Raw genomic sequence first — 22,775 nt, 5'->3', positions numbered from 1 at the left:
TATTCGTTGGGAAAGAGCTTTCTTGAGAAGTCATTCATTGGGTCTATCTCGACGAGAAAAAAATTATGATGGAAAGTCATCAGGAATTAGTCAGAAATATATTTTTGGGAAATCGTCAAAAATTAGAAAAAATACTTATAGAAAAATAATTAATGATTTTAAAAATAAATTTAAAATATCGACAAAAGATAAATTAAAAATTAAAAAATATTAATTGAAAATGTAAATAAAATTAATCAAAAATTTATATATATAACACCAAATGTGTATGTTATCTCTCCACGCTCAACTATATTATCATACCAATCACAATTAAAAACATTGCACCTCATTGCATTCATTCCTGGAAACTAAATTTCCAACTGGAAAATGCTAAGTGTCACAACATGCAGATGGCAACAGGTTGGAGTACCCGTTGTGGATTAAGCGACCCTCGTAGCATGGGATGAAAAGGTCAAGTGCAGCCGTTGCAAGTGATGCATAATCGTGCATTATCAAGACATCACCAAGTGTTAGAGCGGGTATGCGCAGCGGCTTGGAGCACCCGTTGTAATCCTTGCGAGTCTCGTAGCGGTTGTGTGCAACAGGTTTGTGTACCCATTGACGACCTTAAACTTTATCTTTTCTATTTTTTTACTCGGTTGATAAGGTTTTTTAGGTTGGCCCAACTCATTTTTAGAGGCTTACAAATATTTTTTCAGTCAAAAACTCTAATTATCTTGTTTTTCTCGTATGACAATCATCTTTTGGTTAAAGTTTGAATCTTTAATCTATTTCATCTGTCTTCCTTGTGTTTACTGAGTTATTCTTTGTTCAAACCATGATGAGTGTTATTCTTTGTATGGATTTAAGGTTTTTCATGGTGATTAGTGAGTAGACTTATTTGAATCTATGGACTAGGGAGATTAAGGTGATTGGGTGAAGAATTAAGATGTTTTGTGAAACATTTAAATGTTTTCTTGCAATTCTAAGTTGATCACTTAATGCTATATTTTAATTGATCACTCTCAATCTTGATTCTAAGTTGTTTTATGCAATGAAGGTGTTCGATGAGGTGCTTGAATGAAGGGATCTTGATTCTATATTTGATTCATGATTACATAGGGATCATTGTCTTGGGAAAGAATAGATATATCTTGTGTTCTAGACTTAAGAAATCTTGTTGATTTATATTTTGCCATCTTATATTGGATCTTATTCGCCTTTAATCAAATGCCTATGGGGTCTCTTTTAATCTATTGATTGAAAGCCCATGTATACTTGTATTACCAAAGTGTTTCTTGTTGTTTGATTTAGATTTCACTCTTGTTACTTGATTACTTCTTTAATTACTCAATTATTGTGCTTAGATTAACTTGGAGAATTGTACTCTTGGTGACTGAGATTGTCTTTGGTTGGTTTGACCCTCTTGTACTACAATTATACTTAGGTTAAACTTAATCCTTATCAAGTTTTGGCACCGTTCCAAGTCTTAGATTGATCTTGATTGAGATTTTCTTATTACTTAAGACTATGTATTGATTCTATTTGGATTACTAATTTTCCTTCTTCATCTTTTTGTAAATGTGAGGTGAATGAAATTGAGAATTAGAGGCCCAAAATACCTACTACCTAGAGTGAAAGACATCAAGAAATTTGAAAGGGGGATTGCAAAAAACAGAAGAGAAGAAGAGCAACATGCTCAGTAATAACAGTTTTGTTTTGAGATGGAACATCAACAACACCAACAACACAATGAAGAATTCCATGAAGATGATATCCATGGAGTAAATGTTCAAGGAGTTTCAAAGGTAGAAATGGTCGATTAGCGGCAAACCATCAACCACACCATCCACCACATAATTCTCGGATCACTATAACCTTTGATGAGCCTAATATATATATGAAAACAAAACAGGAATTCTCGCACCAGCTGTTGAGAAAATCAACTTTAAGATCAATTCATGCTTGATAAACATGGTAAAACGTAACAAGTATCATGTTCATGCAATGGAAGATCCACTAGACCACTTAGACAACATTGACATGATATGTGGGACAGTGAAGATCAATGACATTTCTTAAGATACCTTCAAATTGAGATTCTTTCCATTTTCACTTGGATACAAAGATCATATATTGGAGAACAATCTACCCCAAAGCTCAATCACTACTTGGGATGATTGCAAGATATCTTTCTTTTCAAAGATATTCTCTATTTCCTGAACTGCAAGGATAAAAAATGAGATTTATGGTTTTCACTAGAAGAATCTAGAGAGCTATGGTGAAGCTTGGAGAGGTTCAGGTGTTACACCATACAATGCCCTCATCATGGTTTTAGCAAAGTGAGTTTACTTAGTACACTCTACCGAGGGGTCCTACCCAAATACATAAGCATGCTTGACACTGGAAGCAATGAGCACTTCTTGGAAACGTATGAGAAGGAAGGGGTAAAACTTGGGGAAAAAATTGGCATATAGTGACTATACTACAATGATGAGTATTATATGAACAATAGAGGAGTTGGAGGTGATGATATATGCACACCATGAAAGAACTGAAGTTCGTTCAAGATAAACTAAGCATGCTCTTTTCAGACATAATGCAACAGGGCAAGGCTAACCTCATTAGTGAGAACTAGCAGTAACGGACCATAGAGTCTACAGAGGTTGATAGTTTAGAGGGTCAAGAAGATATGTTCTTTTCCAATGAAAATGGTACATGGTACAAGAAGGATCAGGGATATCAGTTTCCACAAAAGGATCAAGGTTATCATTTTTAATAGAAGGACCAAAATACTCTTCAAGGGAACTTTCAAAGCAAACCTCAATACCATAACAACTACCAACAAAAGTCATTCTACTCTAAACAACTAGGTGGCTTCCAACCCAAACCCAACTCTACCCACCCAAATACTACAACAAAGGAAATCAACTTGTTCAGAACTAAGCCAATTATTCTAAACCGCTTCCGCAAGAAAGTAGCTCAGATTTTGTTCTTAAATAAATCTTGGAATCTCAAACAAGACAACATACATGCAAACTTGGAAAAAAAGATAACTTGGAGGAGAACATTGAGTCTGAACTCAACGGACCTACACGTCACATTTAATGGAAGTTACAATGACCTCAACGACAAATTCTTCAACCTCTCTTAAAACTTCAACATTTGAGAATCAGTTTGCTTCTATGAATTACAACTCAAAGCTCCTGATGGGATCTTTACCAGAGAAACTAGAGCAGAACCCCAAATAGTATCACAATGCCGTATTCTCTAGTGGTGTTTTTGAGATTGAATTGAATGATCACAAGAAAGATGAAATCTCAGGACTCTTGTATGGAACTCAAATTGAACAAGTTGAAATGTAAGTTGTGGAGGAGGTTGAGGCAAATGTTTTGGAGAAATCTGAACACATCGCTGAGAAACATCTTAATGGAAAAGCTATGCAAAACATTGAAGAAACAAATATGGGTACTTCTGAAAAGGGATATCAATTAATGAAAAACCTATGCAAAACATTTATACTTACGAAAGAAAGAAAAAGTATAAGTAATGAATCCTACTCAATTAAATGACAATTAATTCAATATGTTAATATAAGATATATCTGTATCATGAACATTTCGTGGAAGTAGTTCAGAAAAGGCAAATTAAAGAAGATGTTACATCATTACAACAATTGTGGCTCTTCTTATCAATAAAATTTCTTTCATTTTTGTCGACACAGTTACACAACTTAGATGCATACTCTTCTGGAAACTTGACGCTGTGTATAATCAAATAAAAGAACTCTTCCTTCGAAGTTGCATCAAATCCATAAATGGGAACATGACCTTTACCATGTGCATCAACATAAATATCCTTTCGAGAACAAATACAACAAAATACAGTCTAGATTTCAAAGTATCCTTTTATTTTACCTTGGACATTAAGGATAATGTTCTTGTAAACATGCATGACATCTAAATTATGATGCAATTCATGATCCTACCAATATGGAAAATCTCATAAATACACTTCTTATGCCAATTGTGTTGTTCTCAAACGTCAACTGAATTGTATGTTTCCACCTACATCAGGCTTCCTCTCAGCATTCAAATATCTTAATCATTCCACCAAAGAACTGCCACTTAATTGAGGAGGGGACTGTCGAGCACTTTCTTGTTCTTCGTAATAGTCAAATCAACACGTTTTTTTGTCCATGTTTTAGTTCAGTGTTGTACTCCTACGATATTGATGATCGTATGGTAGAAATCTTATGTGATAGTCAAACCAACACGTTTTCATTCGTGTATTAGTTGGAAATCATATGTGCTATCTTGGAAATAAGGAGATCATAGCCTTCCATGAGTTTTCTATCCAAATAACATATCATATGTTAGAAAATCACTTGTTGTCCATATAATTACTGCTCTCATCTGAAATATTTCTTTGCACAAAACATCGTGTGTAAGAACACAATGCTCATATAGTAATTTCAGCTCATATACCAATGGCTGAGAAAAACACATCAAGTGACTCTTAGGATGCTCAGACACGGGACGAGAATGGACATGATCAAAAACTCATGTGGCATGCACTAATCTAACTGTAAGTTGTAAGGTGTCACAATTATTGGCCACAATGAATATTGTCTTTCATGATTTATGAATGTGTTGAAACCATATATACATAGTCCAAAGTAGAAATTTCTTTTCTCATAAGCAAAGTCCGGATATTTTGATTGGAAATGCTTCAACGCTTCTGCATTTGAAAACTGTGTAATCTCACGATCTTCTGATCGTTCTCCATGCCATCTCATTGGTCATGTTGTACGTTCAGACTAATATAGCATCTTCAATCTTTCTGTCACTGTCAAATACCACATCCATTTATATGGAATAAATTTGTTTTGGCTTGTCTCCTAATAGCGATGTTTTTTGACAAAACTTACATATACTGCCATTTTCATTTGCTCTTCAGTAAATTATGTAACTATCAATGTATACATCGATCACCTGATACGGTAAACCAAGACCAGCAACCAGTTTTTGAACATCATAGTATGAACCATATTCAAGATTATTTTCAGGTAGAATATCTCTCACAACACCAATCGCATCCATACATTATTCAGCCAAATTAATCGCCATCAATCTACAATGGCTGCTTAGCTACATCTAACATATAAAAAGTATCTAAGCTTCTAAATTGGATTCTTCTCGTTTATCTTCTTCATCTAGAACCAATGTTAATTTTTTATATATTCATCATTACCATATGAACACTACCTACACCAAAATATACATTTGTGTTAGGTTTATTAACTAGTGCGCAATATGAGGTTCGCTAGTATTACTATAATCTTATATTTCTCCATGACGATACCAGACCATGTAACCCATCATAGACCCTTTCAAATGGTTCCACACATTTTTTTTTAATATTTCTATTATTCATACAAGTAGAATAGTTACGTTTCAACTTACCAGTTATTACTTTCGGTTGTCGTTGAGTTAACATCATGAATTTGCTAATACCTTGTGTGTATTCATCTGTAAGTAATATTTGTATCATGAACCATATGAATTTATCCATCCACAAACAAAAATAATTAGGAGAAGACATGTTTTTTGCTTTATTGTGACTTGTGAATGAATGAAGAGGAGATTATATTTATAGATAAATCTGAGTAAATTACGGATGGATTTTTAAAGGAGAAAAAGAAATCCGTCGAAATTTTTAAAATTTTCAAATGGAACAATAACGGCTCCAAAATCCATCTGAAATTCGTCAGAATTTCCCGAAAAATTCCCTATTTCATCGGGAATCCGTCAGGAATTACAATGGTTATCTAATGATATGTTTTCCTCAAAACTTCAACAAAAATTTTCAATAAACATATTTCCTCGAGAATTCGTTAGGAAATGTTCTGTTTTCTTGTAGTATTTATATTTTTAATAAATAGTCACTTAAAATTATTTGTGTCAAAATTTATGTCGTATGGATTGACACTTGTACCCTCATCATTAAATCATTAGTCATTTGTTTACCGTCTGAATGAAGCCAATCTAATCCGCCTATCGCAAGATAAGACTATAACCTTCCATCACCTAAGACACAAATTTCTCAAGCAATAAGATTGAAGTTTGATGACTGTTGTGAAAATGATCATGGGAAAATTCTTAACACAGAGCACATTCAGAAATACACTTAAGGAAGAAACGATAACGAGACTGGTCAACGGATAGAATAAAGTTGGTAGAATTTCTATATATACTTCTTCTGTTTCATAAAGAGTGTCATTTAAAATTTATTTTTTACTTTTAAAAATGTCATTTTACTATTCTAAAATAACTTTGTACATTAAATGTATTTTTATCCTTTTGAGTAACCAATAGATTTAAGGGAAAATTTCCAAAATGAAACAAAAAATAGCATGGTTGTCATTTTAGTATAAAACCATTTTTATCTATTTTGTCTCCTTTTTACCCTTTTAATTTCTGTAAATTAATAAATAAACAATTTTTTGAAAAAAAAATTATAAAATCTAAACAATTAATAAAACACACATATAGATAAGCGGATATTTGTTTTTCGAAAAACTTAATAAATAAAAATTTAAATTACGTTCTACTAAAAGTAAATTGCGTCTTCTACAGAAAAATAGACTAGTAGAAAATGAATTCTAGATTAAACATGTTCATCTATTTTTTTTAGAAAGAACAATCTACATTTTATTAAAATTATAAATAAGGAGAATGTGAATTATAATATTCGTAAAGATAGCCACTTTCATGTGGAATGCAGGTTCTACTTTTATGAAGTATTCTAAAATTTCGGGAATGCGAAATCTAGAATCTACTCATACTTCTACCTGAGGTAAAAATTACATTCACGATTTTTGTCATTATTCTAAAAAAGTAGAAGGTGCCTTCTACGGATAAGAAAAATATGTTTATTAAGAAAATTAAGAAAATTAAGAAAATTTCAGTTAAGTAAATATTCTAAAAATATCCTAAAGTGTTAGAATATATAATATTTTTATAAAGAGATCAGAGGTTTCACTAAACATACAAATGACATGCAAAATTTTTATTATTAATAACTGAGCTGGGATCGTTTTTTTCATGATATGCTCATTATTGCTTAATAATCTTCACAAACCTTCTGAAACTTTTAATTAAGTCTCGATTCTGATAAATATTAAAAAAAAGTAAATAGATTTTTGTAACCCTAATACTAGAGTTGCATCTACAATGTAACGCTGATTTAGTTTTTGAAATATGTTAATGATATTTAGCTCTAATAATATATAGTTATTAATTTATATAATGTAATTTGATATGTTTATCAATTTTAATAATATAGTTATAAAGTTATACAGTGTAAATTGGTATGTTTATCAATTTAAATATGCACTGGTTTTAATGATATCATGACTTTTAAACAACTTTATGGTATTTCACTACAAGAAAAATGTCAATCTGAGCGGGAAAATCGATCAGATATTCGTTGGGAAAGAGCTTTCTTGAGAAGTCATTCATTGGGTCTATCTCGACGAGAAAAAAATTATGATGGAAAGTCATCAGGAATTAGTCAGAAATATATTTTTGGGAAATCGTCAAAAATTAGAAAAAATACTTATAGAAAAATAATTAATGATTTTAAAAATAAATTTAAAATATCGACAAAAGATAAATTAAAAATTAAAAAATATTAATTGAAAATGTAAATAAAATTAATCAAAAATTTATATATATAACACCAAATGTGTATGTTATCTCTCCACGCTCAACTATATTATCATACCAATCACAATTAAAAACATTGCACCTCATTGCATTCATTCCTGGAAACTAAATTTCCAACTGGAAAATGCTAAGTGTCACAACATGCAGATGGCAACAGGTTGGAGTACCCGTTGTGGATTAAGCGACCCTCGTAGCATGGGATGAAAAGGTCAAGTGCAGCCGTTGCAAGTGATGCATAATCGTGCATTATCAAGACATCACCAAGTGTTAGAGCGGGTATGCGCAGCGGCTTGGAGCACCCGTTGTAATCCTTGCGAGTCTCGTAGCGGTTGTGTGCAACAGGTTTGTGTACCCATTGACGACCTTAAACTTTATCTTTTCTATTTTTTTACTCGGTTGATAAGGTTTTTTAGGTTGGCCCAACTCATTTTTAGAGGCTTACAAATATTTTTTCAGTCAAAAACTCTAATTATCTTGTTTTTCTCGTATGACAATCATCTTTTGGTTAAAGTTTGAATCTTTAATCTATTTCATCTGTCTTCCTTGTGTTTACTGAGTTATTCTTTGTTCAAACCATGATGAGTGTTATTCTTTGTATGGATTTAAGGTTTTTCATGGTGATTAGTGAGTAGACTTATTTGAATCTATGGACTAGGGAGATTAAGGTGATTGGGTGAAGAATTAAGATGTTTTGTGAAACATTTAAATGTTTTCTTGCAATTCTAAGTTGATCACTTAATGCTATATTTTAATTGATCACTCTCAATCTTGATTCTAAGTTGTTTTATGCAATGAAGGTGTTCGATGAGGTGCTTGAATGAAGGGATCTTGATTCTATATTTGATTCATGATTACATAGGGATCATTGTCTTGGGAAAGAATAGATATATCTTGTGTTCTAGACTTAAGAAATCTTGTTGATTTATATTTTGCCATCTTATATTGGATCTTATTCGCCTTTAATCAAATGCCTATGGGGTCTCTTTTAATCTATTGATTGAAAGCCCATGTATACTTGTATTACCAAAGTGTTTCTTGTTGTTTGATTTAGATTTCACTCTTGTTACTTGATTACTTCTTTAATTACTCAATTATTGTGCTTAGATTAACTTGGAGAATTGTACTCTTGGTGACTGAGATTGTCTTTGGTTGGTTTGACCCTCTTGTACTACAATTATACTTAGGTTAAACTTAATCCTTATCAAGTTTTGGCACCGTTCCAAGTCTTAGATTGATCTTGATTGAGATTTTCTTATTACTTAAGACTATGTATTGATTCTATTTGGATTACTAATTTTCCTTCTTCATCTTTTTGTAAATGTGAGGTGAATGAAATTGAGAATTAGAGGCCCAAAATACCTACTACCTAGAGTGAAAGACATCAAGAAATTTGAAAGGGGGATTGCAAAAAACAGAAGAGAAGAAGAGCAACATGCTCAGTAATAACAGTTTTGTTTTGAGATGGAACATCAACAACACCAACAACACAATGAAGAATTCCATGAAGATGATATCCATGGAGTAAATGTTCAAGGAGTTTCAAAGGTAGAAATGGTCGATTAGCGGCAAACCATCAACCACACCATCCACCACATAATTCTCGGATCACTATAACCTTTGATGAGCCTAATATATATATGAAAACAAAACAGGAATTCTCGCACCAGCTGTTGAGAAAATCAACTTTAAGATCAATTCATGCTTGATAAACATGGTAAAACGTAACAAGTATCATGTTCATGCAATGGAAGATCCACTAGACCACTTAGACAACATTGACATGATATGTGGGACAGTGAAGATCAATGACATTTCTTAAGATACCTTCAAATTGAGATTCTTTCCATTTTCACTTGGATACAAAGATCATATATTGGAGAACAATCTACCCCAAAGCTCAATCACTACTTGGGATGATTGCAAGATATCTTTCTTTTCAAAGATATTCTCTATTTCCTGAACTGCAAGGATAAAAAATGAGATTTATGGTTTTCACTAGAAGAATCTAGAGAGCTATGGTGAAGCTTGGAGAGGTTCAGGTGTTACACCATACAATGCCCTCATCATGGTTTTAGCAAAGTGAGTTTACTTAGTACACTCTACCGAGGGGTCCTACCCAAATACATAAGCATGCTTGACACTGGAAGCAATGAGCACTTCTTGGAAACGTATGAGAAGGAAGGGGTAAAACTTGGGGAAAAAATTGGCATATAGTGACTATACTACAATGATGAGTATTATATGAACAATAGAGGAGTTGGAGGTGATGATATATGCACACCATGAAAGAACTGAAGTTCGTTCAAGATAAACTAAGCATGCTCTTTTCAGACATAATGCAACAGGGCAAGGCTAACCTCATTAGTGAGAACTAGCAGTAACGGACCATAGAGTCTACAGAGGTTGATAGTTTAGAGGGTCAAGAAGATATGTTCTTTTCCAATGAAAATGGTACATGGTACAAGAAGGATCAGGGATATCAGTTTCCACAAAAGGATCAAGGTTATCATTTTTAATAGAAGGACCAAAATACTCTTCAAGGGAACTTTCAAAGCAAACCTCAATACCATAACAACTACCAACAAAAGTCATTCTACTCTAAACAACTAGGTGGCTTCCAACCCAAACCCAACTCTACCCACCCAAATACTACAACAAAGGAAATCAACTTGTTCAGAACTAAGCCAATTATTCTAAACCGCTTCCGCAAGAAAGTAGCTCAGATTTTGTTCTTAAATAAATCTTGGAATCTCAAACAAGACAACATACATGCAAACTTGGAAAAAAAGATAACTTGGAGGAGAACATTGAGTCTGAACTCAACGGACCTACACGTCACATTTAATGGAAGTTACAATGACCTCAACGACAAATTCTTCAACCTCTCTTAAAACTTCAACATTTGAGAATCAGTTTGCTTCTATGAATTACAACTCAAAGCTCCTGATGGGATCTTTACCAGAGAAACTAGAGCAGAACCCCAAATAGTATCACAATGCCGTATTCTCTAGTGGTGTTTTTGAGATTGAATTGAATGATCACAAGAAAGATGAAATCTCAGGACTCTTGTATGGAACTCAAATTGAACAAGTTGAAATGTAAGTTGTGGAGGAGGTTGAGGCAAATGTTTTGGAGAAATCTGAACACATCGCTGAGAAACATCTTAATGGAAAAGCTATGCAAAACATTGAAGAAACAAATATGGGTACTTCTGAAAAGGGATATCAATTAATGAAAAACCTATGCAAAACATTTATACTTACGAAAGAAAGAAAAAGTATAAGTAATGAATCCTACTCAATTAAATGACAATTAATTCAATATGTTAATATAAGATATATCTGTATCATGAACATTTCGTGGAAGTAGTTCAGAAAAGGCAAATTAAAGAAGATGTTACATCATTACAACAATTGTGGCTCTTCTTATCAATAAAATTTCTTTCATTTTTGTCGACACAGTTACACAACTTAGATGCATACTCTTCTGGAAACTTGACGCTGTGTATAATCAAATAAAAGAACTCTTCCTTCGAAGTTGCATCAAATCCATAAATGGGAACATGACCTTTACCATGTGCATCAACATAAATATCCTTTCGAGAACAAATACAACAAAATACAGTCTAGATTTCAAAGTATCCTTTTATTTTACCTTGGACATTAAGGATAATGTTCTTGTAAACATGCATGACATCTAAATTATGATGCAATTCATGATCCTACCAATATGGAAAATCTCATAAATACACTTCTTATGCCAATTGTGTTGTTCTCAAACGTCAACTGAATTGTATGTTTCCACCTACATCAGGCTTCCTCTCAGCATTCAAATATCTTAATCATTCCACCAAAGAACTGCCACTTAATTGAGGAGGGGACTGTCGAGCACTTTCTTGTTCTTCGTAATAGTCAAATCAACACGTTTTTTTGTCCATGTTTTAGTTCAGTGTTGTACTCCTACGATATTGATGATCGTATGGTAGAAATCTTATGTGATAGTCAAACCAACACGTTTTCATTCGTGTATTAGTTGGAAATCATATGTGCTATCTTGGAAATAAGGAGATCATAGCCTTCCATGAGTTTTCTATCCAAATAACATATCATATGTTAGAAAATCACTTGTTGTCCATATAATTACTGCTCTCATCTGAAATATTTCTTTGCACAAAACATCGTGTGTAAGAACACAATGCTCATATAGTAATTTCAGCTCATATACCAATGGCTGAGAAAAACACATCAAGTGACTCTTAGGATGCTCAGACACGGGACGAGAATGGACATGATCAAAAACTCATGTGGCATGCACTAATCTAACTGTAAGTTGTAAGGTGTCACAATTATTGGCCACAATGAATATTGTCTTTCATGATTTATGAATGTGTTGAAACCATATATACATAGTCCAAAGTAGAAATTTCTTTTCTCATAAGCAAAGTCCGGATATTTTGATTGGAAATGCTTCAACGCTTCTGCATTTGAAAACTGTGTAATCTCACGATCTTCTGATCGTTCTCCATGCCATCTCATTGGTCATGTTGTACGTTCAGACTAATATAGCATCTTCAATCTTTCTGTCACTGTCAAATACCACATCCATTTATATGGAATAAATTTGTTTTGGCTTGTCTCCTAATAGCGATGTTTTTTGACAAAACTTACATATACTGCCATTTTCATTTGCTCTTCAGTAAATTATGTAACTATCAATGTATACATCGATCACCTGATACGGTAAACCAAGACCAGCAACCAGTTTTTGAACATCATAGTATGAACCATATTCAAGATTATTTTCAGGTAGAATATCTCTCACAACACCAATCGCATCCATACATTATTCAGCCAAATTAATCGCCATCAATCTACAATGGCTGCTTAGCTACATCTAACATATAAAAAGTATCTAAGCTTCTAAATTGGATTCTTCTCGTTTATCTTCTTCATCTAGAACCAATGTTAATTTTTTATATATTCATCATTACCATATGAACACTACCTACACCAAAATATACATTTGTGTTAGGTTTATTAACTAGTGCGCAATATGAGGTTCGCTAGTATTACTATAATCTTATATTTCTCCATGACGATACCAGACCATGTAACCCATCATAGACCCTTTCAAATGGTTCCACACATTTTTTTTTAATATTTCTATTATTCATACAAGTAGAATAGTTACGTTTCAACTTACCAGTTATTACTTTCGGTTGTCGTTGAGTTAACATCATGAATTTGCTAATACCTTGTGTGTATTCATCTGTAAGTAATATTTGTATCATGAACCATATGAATTTATCCATCCACAAACAAAAATAATTAGGAGAAGACATGTTTTTTGCTTTATTGTGACTTGTGAATGAATGAAGAGGAGATTATATTTATAGATAAATCTGAGTAAATTACGGATGGATTTTTAAAGGAGAAAAAGAAATCCGTCGAAATTTTTAAAATTTTCAAATGGAACAATAACGGCTCCAAAATCCATCTGAAATTCGTCAGAATTTCCCGAAAAATTCCCTATTTCATCGGGAATCCGTCAGGAATTACAATGGTTATCTAATGATATGTTTTCCTCAAAACTTCAACAAAAATTTTCAATAAACATATTTCCTCGAGAATTCGTTAGGAAATGTTCTGTTTTCTTGTAGTATTTATATTTTTAATAAATAGTCACTTAAAATTATTTGTGTCAAAATTTATGTCGTATGGATTGACACTTGTACCCTCATCATTAAATCATTAGTCATTTGTTTACCGTCTGAATGAAGCCAATCTAATCCGCCTATCGCAAGATAAGACTATAACCTTCCATCACCTAAGACACAAATTTCTCAAGCAATAAGATTGAAGTTTGATGACTGTTGTGAAAATGATCATGGGAAAATTCTTAACACAGAGCACATTCAGAAATACACTTAAGGAAGAAACGATAACGAGACTGGTCAACGGATAGAATAAAGTTGGTAGAATTTCTATATATACTTCTTCTGTTTCATAAAGAGTGTCATTTAAAATTTATTTTTTACTTTTAAAAATGTCATTTTACTATTCTAAAATAACTTTGTACATTAAATGTATTTTTATCCTTTTGAGTAACCAATAGATTTAAGGGAAAATTTCCAAAATGAAACAAAAAATAGCATGGTTGTCATTTTAGTATAAAACCATTTTTATCTATTTTGTCTCCTTTTTACCCTTTTAATTTCTGTAAATTAATAAATAAACAATTTTTTGAAAAAAAAATTATAAAATCTAAACAATTAATAAAACACACATATAGATAAGCGGATATTTGTTTTTCGAAAAACTTAATAAATAAAAATTTAAATTACGTTCTACTAAAAGTAAATTGCGTCTTCTACAGAAAAATAGACTAGTAGAAAATGAATTCTAGATTAAACATGTTCATCTATTTTTTTTAGAAAGAACAATCTACATTTTATTAAAATTATAAATAAGGAGAATGTGAATTATAATATTCGTAAAGATAGCCACTTTCATGTGGAATGCAGGTTCTACTTTTATGAAGTATTCTAAAATTTCGGGAATGCGAAATCTAGAATCTACTCATACTTCTACCTGAGGTAAAAATTACATTCACGATTTTTGTCATTATTCTAAAAAAGTAGAAGGTGCCTTCTACGGATAAGAAAAATATGTTTATTAAGAAAATTAAGAAAATTAAGAAAATTTCAGTTAAGTAAATATTCTAAAAATATCCTAAAAATATTATATATTTTTTAGAATAATGACAAAAATCGTGAATGTAATTTTTTATATATTTTGTAAAATTATATTAGTTTAATATGTTTATTTAGATTAATCAAGGGTTAGTTTTGGAATTATGAAAAAAATCTTAAAAGGAAAAAAAGTCTTATGCCACTCTGATGCTGCATGGTCAAGAGTATCAGGAGCTGCTGGCCTAGGATGGATCTACAACTACACCCACTCGCATGAGAAAGAAGGTTTCTCGAAGCGACGTATGCATGTTTCCTCTCCTCTTATGGCTGAAGCACTAGCGATGCGTGAGGCACTCCTATCCGCAAAGCAACGTCTTCTCTCCAAAGTCTGGTTTCACTCCGACTCTCAAGAGCTCATTAGAACTATCAACTCGAAGACATATCCGATGAAGCTTTATGGAGCTCTCACAGATATCGAGTTTCTATCGATGCAATTTATGTATGTCTTGTTTTCTTTCATTCATGGAGCTCAAAACATGTTAGCAGATTTCCTGGCAAAGAGAGCTATGTATGCTTCTCCTAATGTTTCTTCAGACTTTATGAAATATGAATCTATTTGGTGTTAAAAAAATACTATATAGACAATCATGCTGAATTTTTGTTCTATTTTGGTAATTTTTAAACCGTTCTTATTTAATTTATCATATATTAAATAAAGATATATTATGCTATTATATAGTTTTCTTAATTTTCTTGAAAATGTTATAGTGATTCTTTTTTTAAAAGGGAGAGAGAATAAATTGTCGAAAAGAAAGATGTTTTTCCATAACCTTTTATAAACTTAATATTTAATGTACATTTTTCAGTTTGACTCATACCCTCAGTTTCAAGAAGCACACAGTCATAACTTTGAAATATGAATCACGCTCGAAATTTGAAGAAAATGTATAAAATGAAGAAAAAACAAAGTTCAAGAAACACATATCATATCTTTCTTGCAAAACTCTTCACTTCTCCTAGAAACATTGGTCTTATAATGCATCACTTTCTGGTCCAATTATCGTTTCCCCATGAAAACATTTCTTGTCATCTAAGCAACCTCTCTCTCTCTCTCTCTCTCTCTCTCTCTCTCTCTGAATTTCTATAAATGTCTCTTATTCTCTTCATTCTCTTTGGGTCGACTTATTTCATAATCCCAATAGTACTAAACTATCACTACGTTATGGTTCTAGTTATGGATGATGAAGAGAGCAACACCGTAGAAAGATTCGATGACGTCGTTTTGCCAGGGTTTAGGTTTCATCCCACAGATGAAGAACTCGTAAGTTTCTACCTGAAAAGGAAGGTTCTACACAAATCTCTTCCCTTTGAACTCATCAAGAAAGTCGACATTTACAAATACGATCCATGGGACCTACCAAGTAAGCCACACTGAAACTCTTATTTCTAATTTTTCTCCGAACTTATATATGGAAACCAAAGCCTTGAATGCATTTTCTTGAATCAATGTTTAAAAAAAAAGAGCTTGCGGCAATGGGGGAGAAAGAGTGGTACTTTTACTGTCCAAGAGACAGGAAATATAGGAACAGCACGAGGCCTAACCGAGTAACTGGAGGTGGATTCTGGAAAGCAACCGGAACTGACCGGCCTATATACTCATTAGACTCGACTCGATGCATCGGTTTGAAGAAGTCGCTTGTGTTCTACCGTGGTCGAGCTGCTAAAGGAATCAAAACCGATTGGATGATGCATGAATTTCGTCTCCCTTCTCTATCTGACTCTCATCACTCATCGTCTTATACCAGTTACAATAACAAGAAGCAACACCATAACATCAACAATAAAGAGATTCCTTCAAGCGTAAGTAACCGCACTTTCCCTAACTTTCGTTACACCCAGGAGAAATAACCTTTCTTTATGGGTGTTCAGTCAAACTTCAAATCATGGTTTGTGTTTGTGTTGTTTTTCTCTTTTTTTGTAGGATGCTTGGGCTATTTGCAGAATATTCAAGAAGACGAACGCAGTATCATCACAAAGATCAGTCCCACAATCATGGCTTTATCCGGCGATTCCTGACACCAGCCAATACAACTCACCGTCACAAACCACAACTCTTTTTGCTTCAACAGACGTTTTCAGCAACATGGCAACAAGACAAAACCTTATCTCTTCTCCAGTAGACGAACCCGCAAGCTTCACAGAGTCAGCTGCTGCTTATTTAGCGTCTCAGATGCTCGGAGTTCCGTACAACATAGCTAGAAACAACGGAACAGGGGATACTATCTTTCTGAGGAACAATGAAACAGGGAATGCTCTGTTTCCTAGCAACAATGACCATAACTACTTCCACAACTTGGCCGGAGGATTAACTAATGAGCTTCCGAATGTAAGATCAATGGTCGAGACTGGTTTTGAGACGACCACTAGTGAGATGTCGGCAACGTCGTATTCCCCTAACAATTAAGATGTACTATTACCACTTAACTAGTGTAGGACATCGCTAATATGTATTAGTTTATAATTATCTTATTAATGTTGCTTTGGTTTTGGTTTCTTGCAGACCAAAAAGAAAAGAAAAAAAATTAAGACTTGCTTTGCTTTTTGTAGCCTTCGGCGTTTAGAAGTAACCTAATCTTGGACAATGTAACTTTGGTTTACTTTCTTTATTTGTTAAAGACTTTTGCTTAAGATTGTTTCTACTATGATTTCAGTTCCAATATTACACAAAAGTCAAGAACTCAAGATGGCAGAGTTGCTCTAAGGACATCTCTAAGACCATAAGTATCGCACGTCCCCTAACAAGTCTTTAAGGTGGTTTGACGTGGGTCCCACCATTAAAAGTCCTAGACTTCTTCTATATGTCCTTAAATAAGAATCGTCCTAATTGTTGTCCTTAACTGTTTGTAGGCTTCACTGACATATGGTGGCCCACAATTAGTTTATTTTAATTTTTTTTTAAAAAAAAAAAACAGAAAAAGAAAAGGAAAAAAAAAGTTTAAGAACCCACAGCGATATTAATGCCCTAATGGTTGTGTCCATAGTAATAGTATCTTCATGTTCAATCAATCTATATATTTATCTGTATAATAGTATGTAGAGATAAATTTACTCTAAATCTATTTCTATTTTTAAATAGAGATTAATTTTAAGTTCTATAAATAAAGAAAGAAATAAACATTCTGTATTTTTATTATATAATTAAAAATAAAAAAAATAAATAGGAGTAAATTCCGTTTCTATATTAGATTTTTCTTTATTTTAGAGGAAAATAGAAAAATACATTAGAGATGGTTGAAGTGTGATGGAAGTACTAAATTTTTTTGTTAAATATTAAATTTTTTTTTTTATCTTTTAGATATAAAATAAAAATTTACAAAACTCTAGGGATTAGTGTAGTATCACTAAATTTGTGATTAGTGTCTTTTAGAAGTTGATGCACAACTGCTTTTATTTTTATTTTTGCCTTGACCTTGTAGAGGGTACAATGTAGCATCCCCGTTCCACAGTCTGAGCTGGAACAGTCTAAGAATTAGTTTAACTAAACCGATCAGATGAGCCAGTGAGTGTTAGACTTGTCGTATGGGTAGTATAGGTCGGATTAGAACAATGTTGTCGGGTCTCGACATAGCGGTTGAGCTTGTCGGACAATGCTGGTCGGTTTCAAACAAGACAGTTGGACTTGTTATCTTAGATTTCATGGACTGACTAATACATGCTTTGACGGGAATGGTTAATGAGCCATAAATGAACTGATAGGCTAAGTAAAATGGCAGGAACATTTATCTAGCGATTACTAGGCAATTATTGGAACAGTTACAGAGCAGTTACCATAGAAATTGGAAGCGGTTATAGGTCAGTTACTGGAAGAATTAAGGTCGGTTACTGAATTTCTTAACTGACAAGGACAATTATTGGATTCTGGAAACAGTCCAAAGCATTGGCAGAATGAAAGCATTTTATGCTCAAACGGGAAGTTGAGTAAAACGGTTATGGGCAGTTAAGGCCGAGAAGTAACCGGTCGAAATCCTTTTTATCCTCATTTTAGTGGAGATACTGAGACACACGGGTTCGGGGAGAAAAGAACATAACACACAGAGAGAAAATACCGAGAGAGAGAGAGAGAGAGAGAGAGAGAGAGAGAGAGAGAGAGAGAGAGAGAGAGGAGAGAGAGAGAGAGAGAGAGAGAGAGAGATGGCCGGAAGGCCGATCCAAGTCTCCGTTGTTGGGTCGCGAGTCCTGGCTCGACGGCGAATGGTTCTGAGAGGCAAAGGATACACCAGCATAGTATGTAGCCGATGAAGTGATGAAGGGAATGAGCTGATCGAATGCATGTACGGCATAATCTTGTGGGATGTGGAGTCTTTTCTGATGGATCGCGGGTCCCAGAGTGATTGGTTCAGTGATGTCTGGATCGTTTACATACATGATCGAAAGGGGTAAAAACAATGTATATCCGACTGATTGAAGAGGATGCCGTTACATATGATGATGATCGATAGTGTGGATCATGCTGAACATACTAATGATCAAGGATAAAAGATGGGGACATAGGTTTTGTACGAGACTGTTATTGGCCGGATGGGTGTGGATCGTGTTACTGGCGGTTATGACTCGATTGAGTCTTAGTATTCTTTACCGGCGATGGTATAACCAGGGACATGGTTAATCGGCTGGAATCAAGGCGTCTACATTCTGATGCAGACTGAATGATGGTTGGACCGAGAGTGGACTAATTTTATTTGTGTGCTAGAAGGGACTGGATGATAGCTGTAGAACAGGCTACATGTACTGGGATCTTGATGGCATTGTTCACTACACGGGACTTTCTGATTTTCATGGACGTGTAACATGACTGAGTAGAACGCAACTTTTTGAATGATTAATGGTTCCAAATCAAGCTTCTTACATCTTGGTTCATCCTTGCTCGATAAGAATCATGAAGATATTGTCATATGTCCGAACAAGCTAACCTAGAATCACCTGAATAGAAAGTGGGATAGCTTCTTGGTCATAACTCCTATGAGATTTATTCAACTTACTGGTTATTCTCCACTGATTAATGGTTACAAATCAAGCTTTTTACATCTTGGTTCATCCTGGTTTGATAAGAATCATGAAGATATAGACATATGTCTGAACATGCTAATCTGGAATCATGTAAATAGAAAGTGGGATAGATTCTTCCTCATAACTCCTACGAGATTTATTAAACTTCATGGTTATTCTTGACTGATTAATGGTTACAAATCAAGTTTCAAACATCTTGGTCCATCCTGGTTTGAAAAGATCATGAAGACATTGTCATATGTCCGACCATGCTAATCTGGAATCACGTGAATAGAAAGTAGGATAGCTTCTTCCTCATAACTCCAATGAGATTTATTTAACTTCCTTTTATTCTCCACTGATTAATGATTCCAAATCAAGATTCTTACATCTTTGTTCATCCTGGTTTGATAAGAATCATGAAGATATTGCCGTATGTCTCAACAGGCTAATCTGGAATCGCATGAATAGAAAGTGGGATAGCTTCTTCCTCATAACTCCTATGAGATTTATTCAACTTACTGGTTATTCTCCATTGATTAATGGTTCGAAATCAAGCTTCTTACATCTCGTTTCATCCTGGTTTGATAAGAATCATGAAGATATTGCCATATGTCCTAACAGGCTAATCTGGAATCACATGAATAGAAAGTGGGATAGCTTCTTCCTCATAACTCCTATGGTATTTATTCAACTTACTGGTTATTCTCCACTGATTAATGGTTTCAAATCAAGCTTCTTACATTTTGGTTCATCCTGGTTTGATAAGAATCATGAAAATATTGCCATATGTCCGAACATGCTAATCTGGAATCACGTGATAGAAAGTGGGATAGCTTCTTCCTCATAACTCCTATGAAATTTATTCAATTTCATGGTTATTATCCACTGATTAATGGTTCAAAATCAAGCTTCTTACATCTTTGTTTATCCTGGTTTGAAAAGAATCATGAAGACATTGCCATATGTCCGAACAGGCTAATCTGGAATCACGTGAATAGAAAGTAGCATTTATTCTTCCTCATAATTCCTATGAGATTTATTTAACTTCCTTGTTATTCTAAACTGATTAATGGTTCCAAATCATGCTTCTTACATCTTGGTTCATCCTGGTTTGATAAGAATCATGAAGATATTGCCATATGTCTGAACATGCTACTCTGGAATCACATGAATAGAAAGTGGGATAGCTTCTTCCTCATAACTCCTACGAGATTTATTCAAATTCATGGTTATTATCAACTGATTAATGGTTCCAAATCAAGCTCCTTTACATCTTGGTTCATCCTGGTTTGAAAAGAATCATGAAGACATTGGCATATGTCCAAACAAGCTAATCTGGAATAATATGAATAGAAATTGGCATTTCTTCTTCCTCATAACTCTTATGAGATTTATTCAAATTCCTTGTTATTCTACACTGATTAATGGTTCCAAATCATGCTTCTTACATCTTGGTTCATCCTGGTTTGATAAGAATCATGAAGATATTGTCATATGTCCGAACAGGCTACACTGGAATCGCATGAATAGAAAATGACATAGCTTCTTCCTCATAACTCCTATGAGATTTATTCAACTTCCTAGTTATTCCTAACTGATGAATGGTTCCAAATCAAGCTTCTTACATCTTGGTTCGTCCTCGTTTGATAAGGATCATGAATATATTGCCATATGTCTGAACATGCTAATCCGGAATCACATGAATAGAAAGTGGGATAGCTATTTCCTCACAAATCCTATGAGATTTATTCAACTTTCTGGTTATTCTCCACTAAGTAATGGTTCTAAATTAAGCTTCTTACATCTTCGTTCATCCTGGTTTCATAAGAATCATGAAGACATTGCCATATGTCCAAACAAGCTAATCTGGAATCACCTGAATAGAAAGTGGAATTGCTTCTTCCTCATAACTCCTATGAGATTTATTCAACTTCATGGTTATTCTCCACTGATTAATGGTTCCAAATCAAGCTTCTTACATATTGGTTCATCCTGGTTTGAAAATAATCATGAAGACATTAACATATGTCCGAACAGGCTAATCTGGAATCACCTGAATAGAAAGTAGGATAGTTTCTTCCTCATAACTCCTATGTGTTTATTCAACTTACTGATTATTCTGAACTGATTAATGGTTTCAAATAAAGCTTCTTACATCTTGGTTCATCCTGGTTTGATAAGAATCATGAAGATATTGGCATATGTCCGAACATGCTAACCTTGAATCACCTAATTAGAAAGTGAGATAGCTTCTTTCTCATAACTCCTATAAGATTTATTCAACTTCATGGTTATTCTCCACTGATTAATGGTAAAAAAATATTATGCTATAAATTTTATAAATGTATAAACTAATTCCAAATATTATAGAAATTATGAAAATGATATTACAAAAATTATGGACACTCCCTGATTTTAGTCACATATTTTTGTATATATTTATTAGATAGTTTATAAATGAAGTCTGAATTTGAAAGAATACATTTATATTTTCGTTTATGAAACAATGTAAAAAAAGAAGATATTAAAATGTAAACTTAATTCATTTGTATAGTATGATTTATTGGTAAGCTATATTATAGGAAGTAGTTTGGATTAAAAATGAATGAATTAATTAAAATTATGTTTATTTAATTCTCAGCGGCATGAGATTGTAAATATTATACAAGTTTAAGGGTTAGTATCAATTTGTACTTCATTTTAATATATGTATTATATAATTCTTTTTAAATGACGTTTTAAAACATAAAATTTATTTATTTCAATAAATAAATTTACAATTGCATATATAAACCAGCCGTAAAAGAAAAGTAACTCAGTCACAACATAAACTAAAACTCAGCCATAAACTCGAACAATGCAGCAGAGAAGATGATTTCAGATGATTGCAGCGAAGACGATTTCATAGAAACGACTGGAGATGACGATTTCGGATAAGACGATATCGAAGAAAGTTAAGAAACCAGACAGTTAAGCAGTAACACGATGTCAACCTAGGATTAGTTCGTTCGAGACAAAAGAACAACTAAGAAAATTGTGTTGTTGTGTTTTTTTTTCTAAACCGTAATGTTGATTGTCAGAGACAGTTGATTTTCTGTTTGATGTGGATTTTTAATTAGTGAAATTAATTTATTGTTTAAAAATAATCTCAATTTAAAAAAACTAACAAATGATTTTAACTGTAATTTACTACATGTGCACAAACTTTCAAATAATTTCTAAAAGATGTATATTAATTTAGTAATAAACCAACTTTTCCATAACAGTTGGGTAATTTTCCTGAAACAACGGAACAGAGGATACTATCTTTACTAGGAACAGTG

General features: G+C 33.2%; 1 protein-coding gene and 2 non-coding genes across 3 annotated transcripts; 1 reads left to right on the top strand and 2 right to left on the bottom strand.

The window, feature by feature from the left end:
• Positions 1 to 2,211: 2,211 nt before the first annotated feature.
• Positions 2,212 to 2,317, bottom strand: LOC130498158 (small nucleolar RNA R71). The gene has a single exon (XR_008937080.1). It is a non-coding gene; the product is annotated as a small nucleolar RNA R71 (small nucleolar RNA).
• A 7,361-nt stretch (positions 2,318 to 9,678) lies between these two features.
• On the bottom strand, positions 9,679 to 9,784 carry LOC130498157 (small nucleolar RNA R71). Its single transcript, XR_008937079.1, has one exon. It is a non-coding gene; the product is annotated as a small nucleolar RNA R71 (small nucleolar RNA).
• A 5,819-nt stretch (positions 9,785 to 15,603) lies between these two features.
• LOC108816894 (putative NAC domain-containing protein 94) lies at positions 15,604 to 16,956 on the top strand. The gene is made up of 3 exons (XM_056990599.1): positions 15,604 to 15,824; positions 15,926 to 16,203; positions 16,385 to 16,956. The coding sequence occupies exons 1-3, from the start codon at positions 15,626 to 15,628 to the stop codon at positions 16,865 to 16,867; spliced, it is 960 nt and encodes a 319-aa protein (XP_056846579.1). The 5' UTR covers positions 15,604 to 15,625; the 3' UTR covers positions 16,868 to 16,956.
• Positions 16,957 to 22,775: the final 5,819 nt, after the last annotated feature.

Source organism: Raphanus sativus, chromosome 7 (assembly GCF_000801105.2).
Source record: "Raphanus sativus cultivar WK10039 chromosome 7, ASM80110v3, whole genome shotgun sequence".
In the NCBI taxonomy this organism is placed as follows: domain Eukaryota; kingdom Viridiplantae; phylum Streptophyta; class Magnoliopsida; order Brassicales; family Brassicaceae; genus Raphanus; species Raphanus sativus.
The sequence above is the reverse complement of the archived record's forward strand: the minus strand, read 5'-3'. Positions and strand labels throughout refer to the sequence as shown.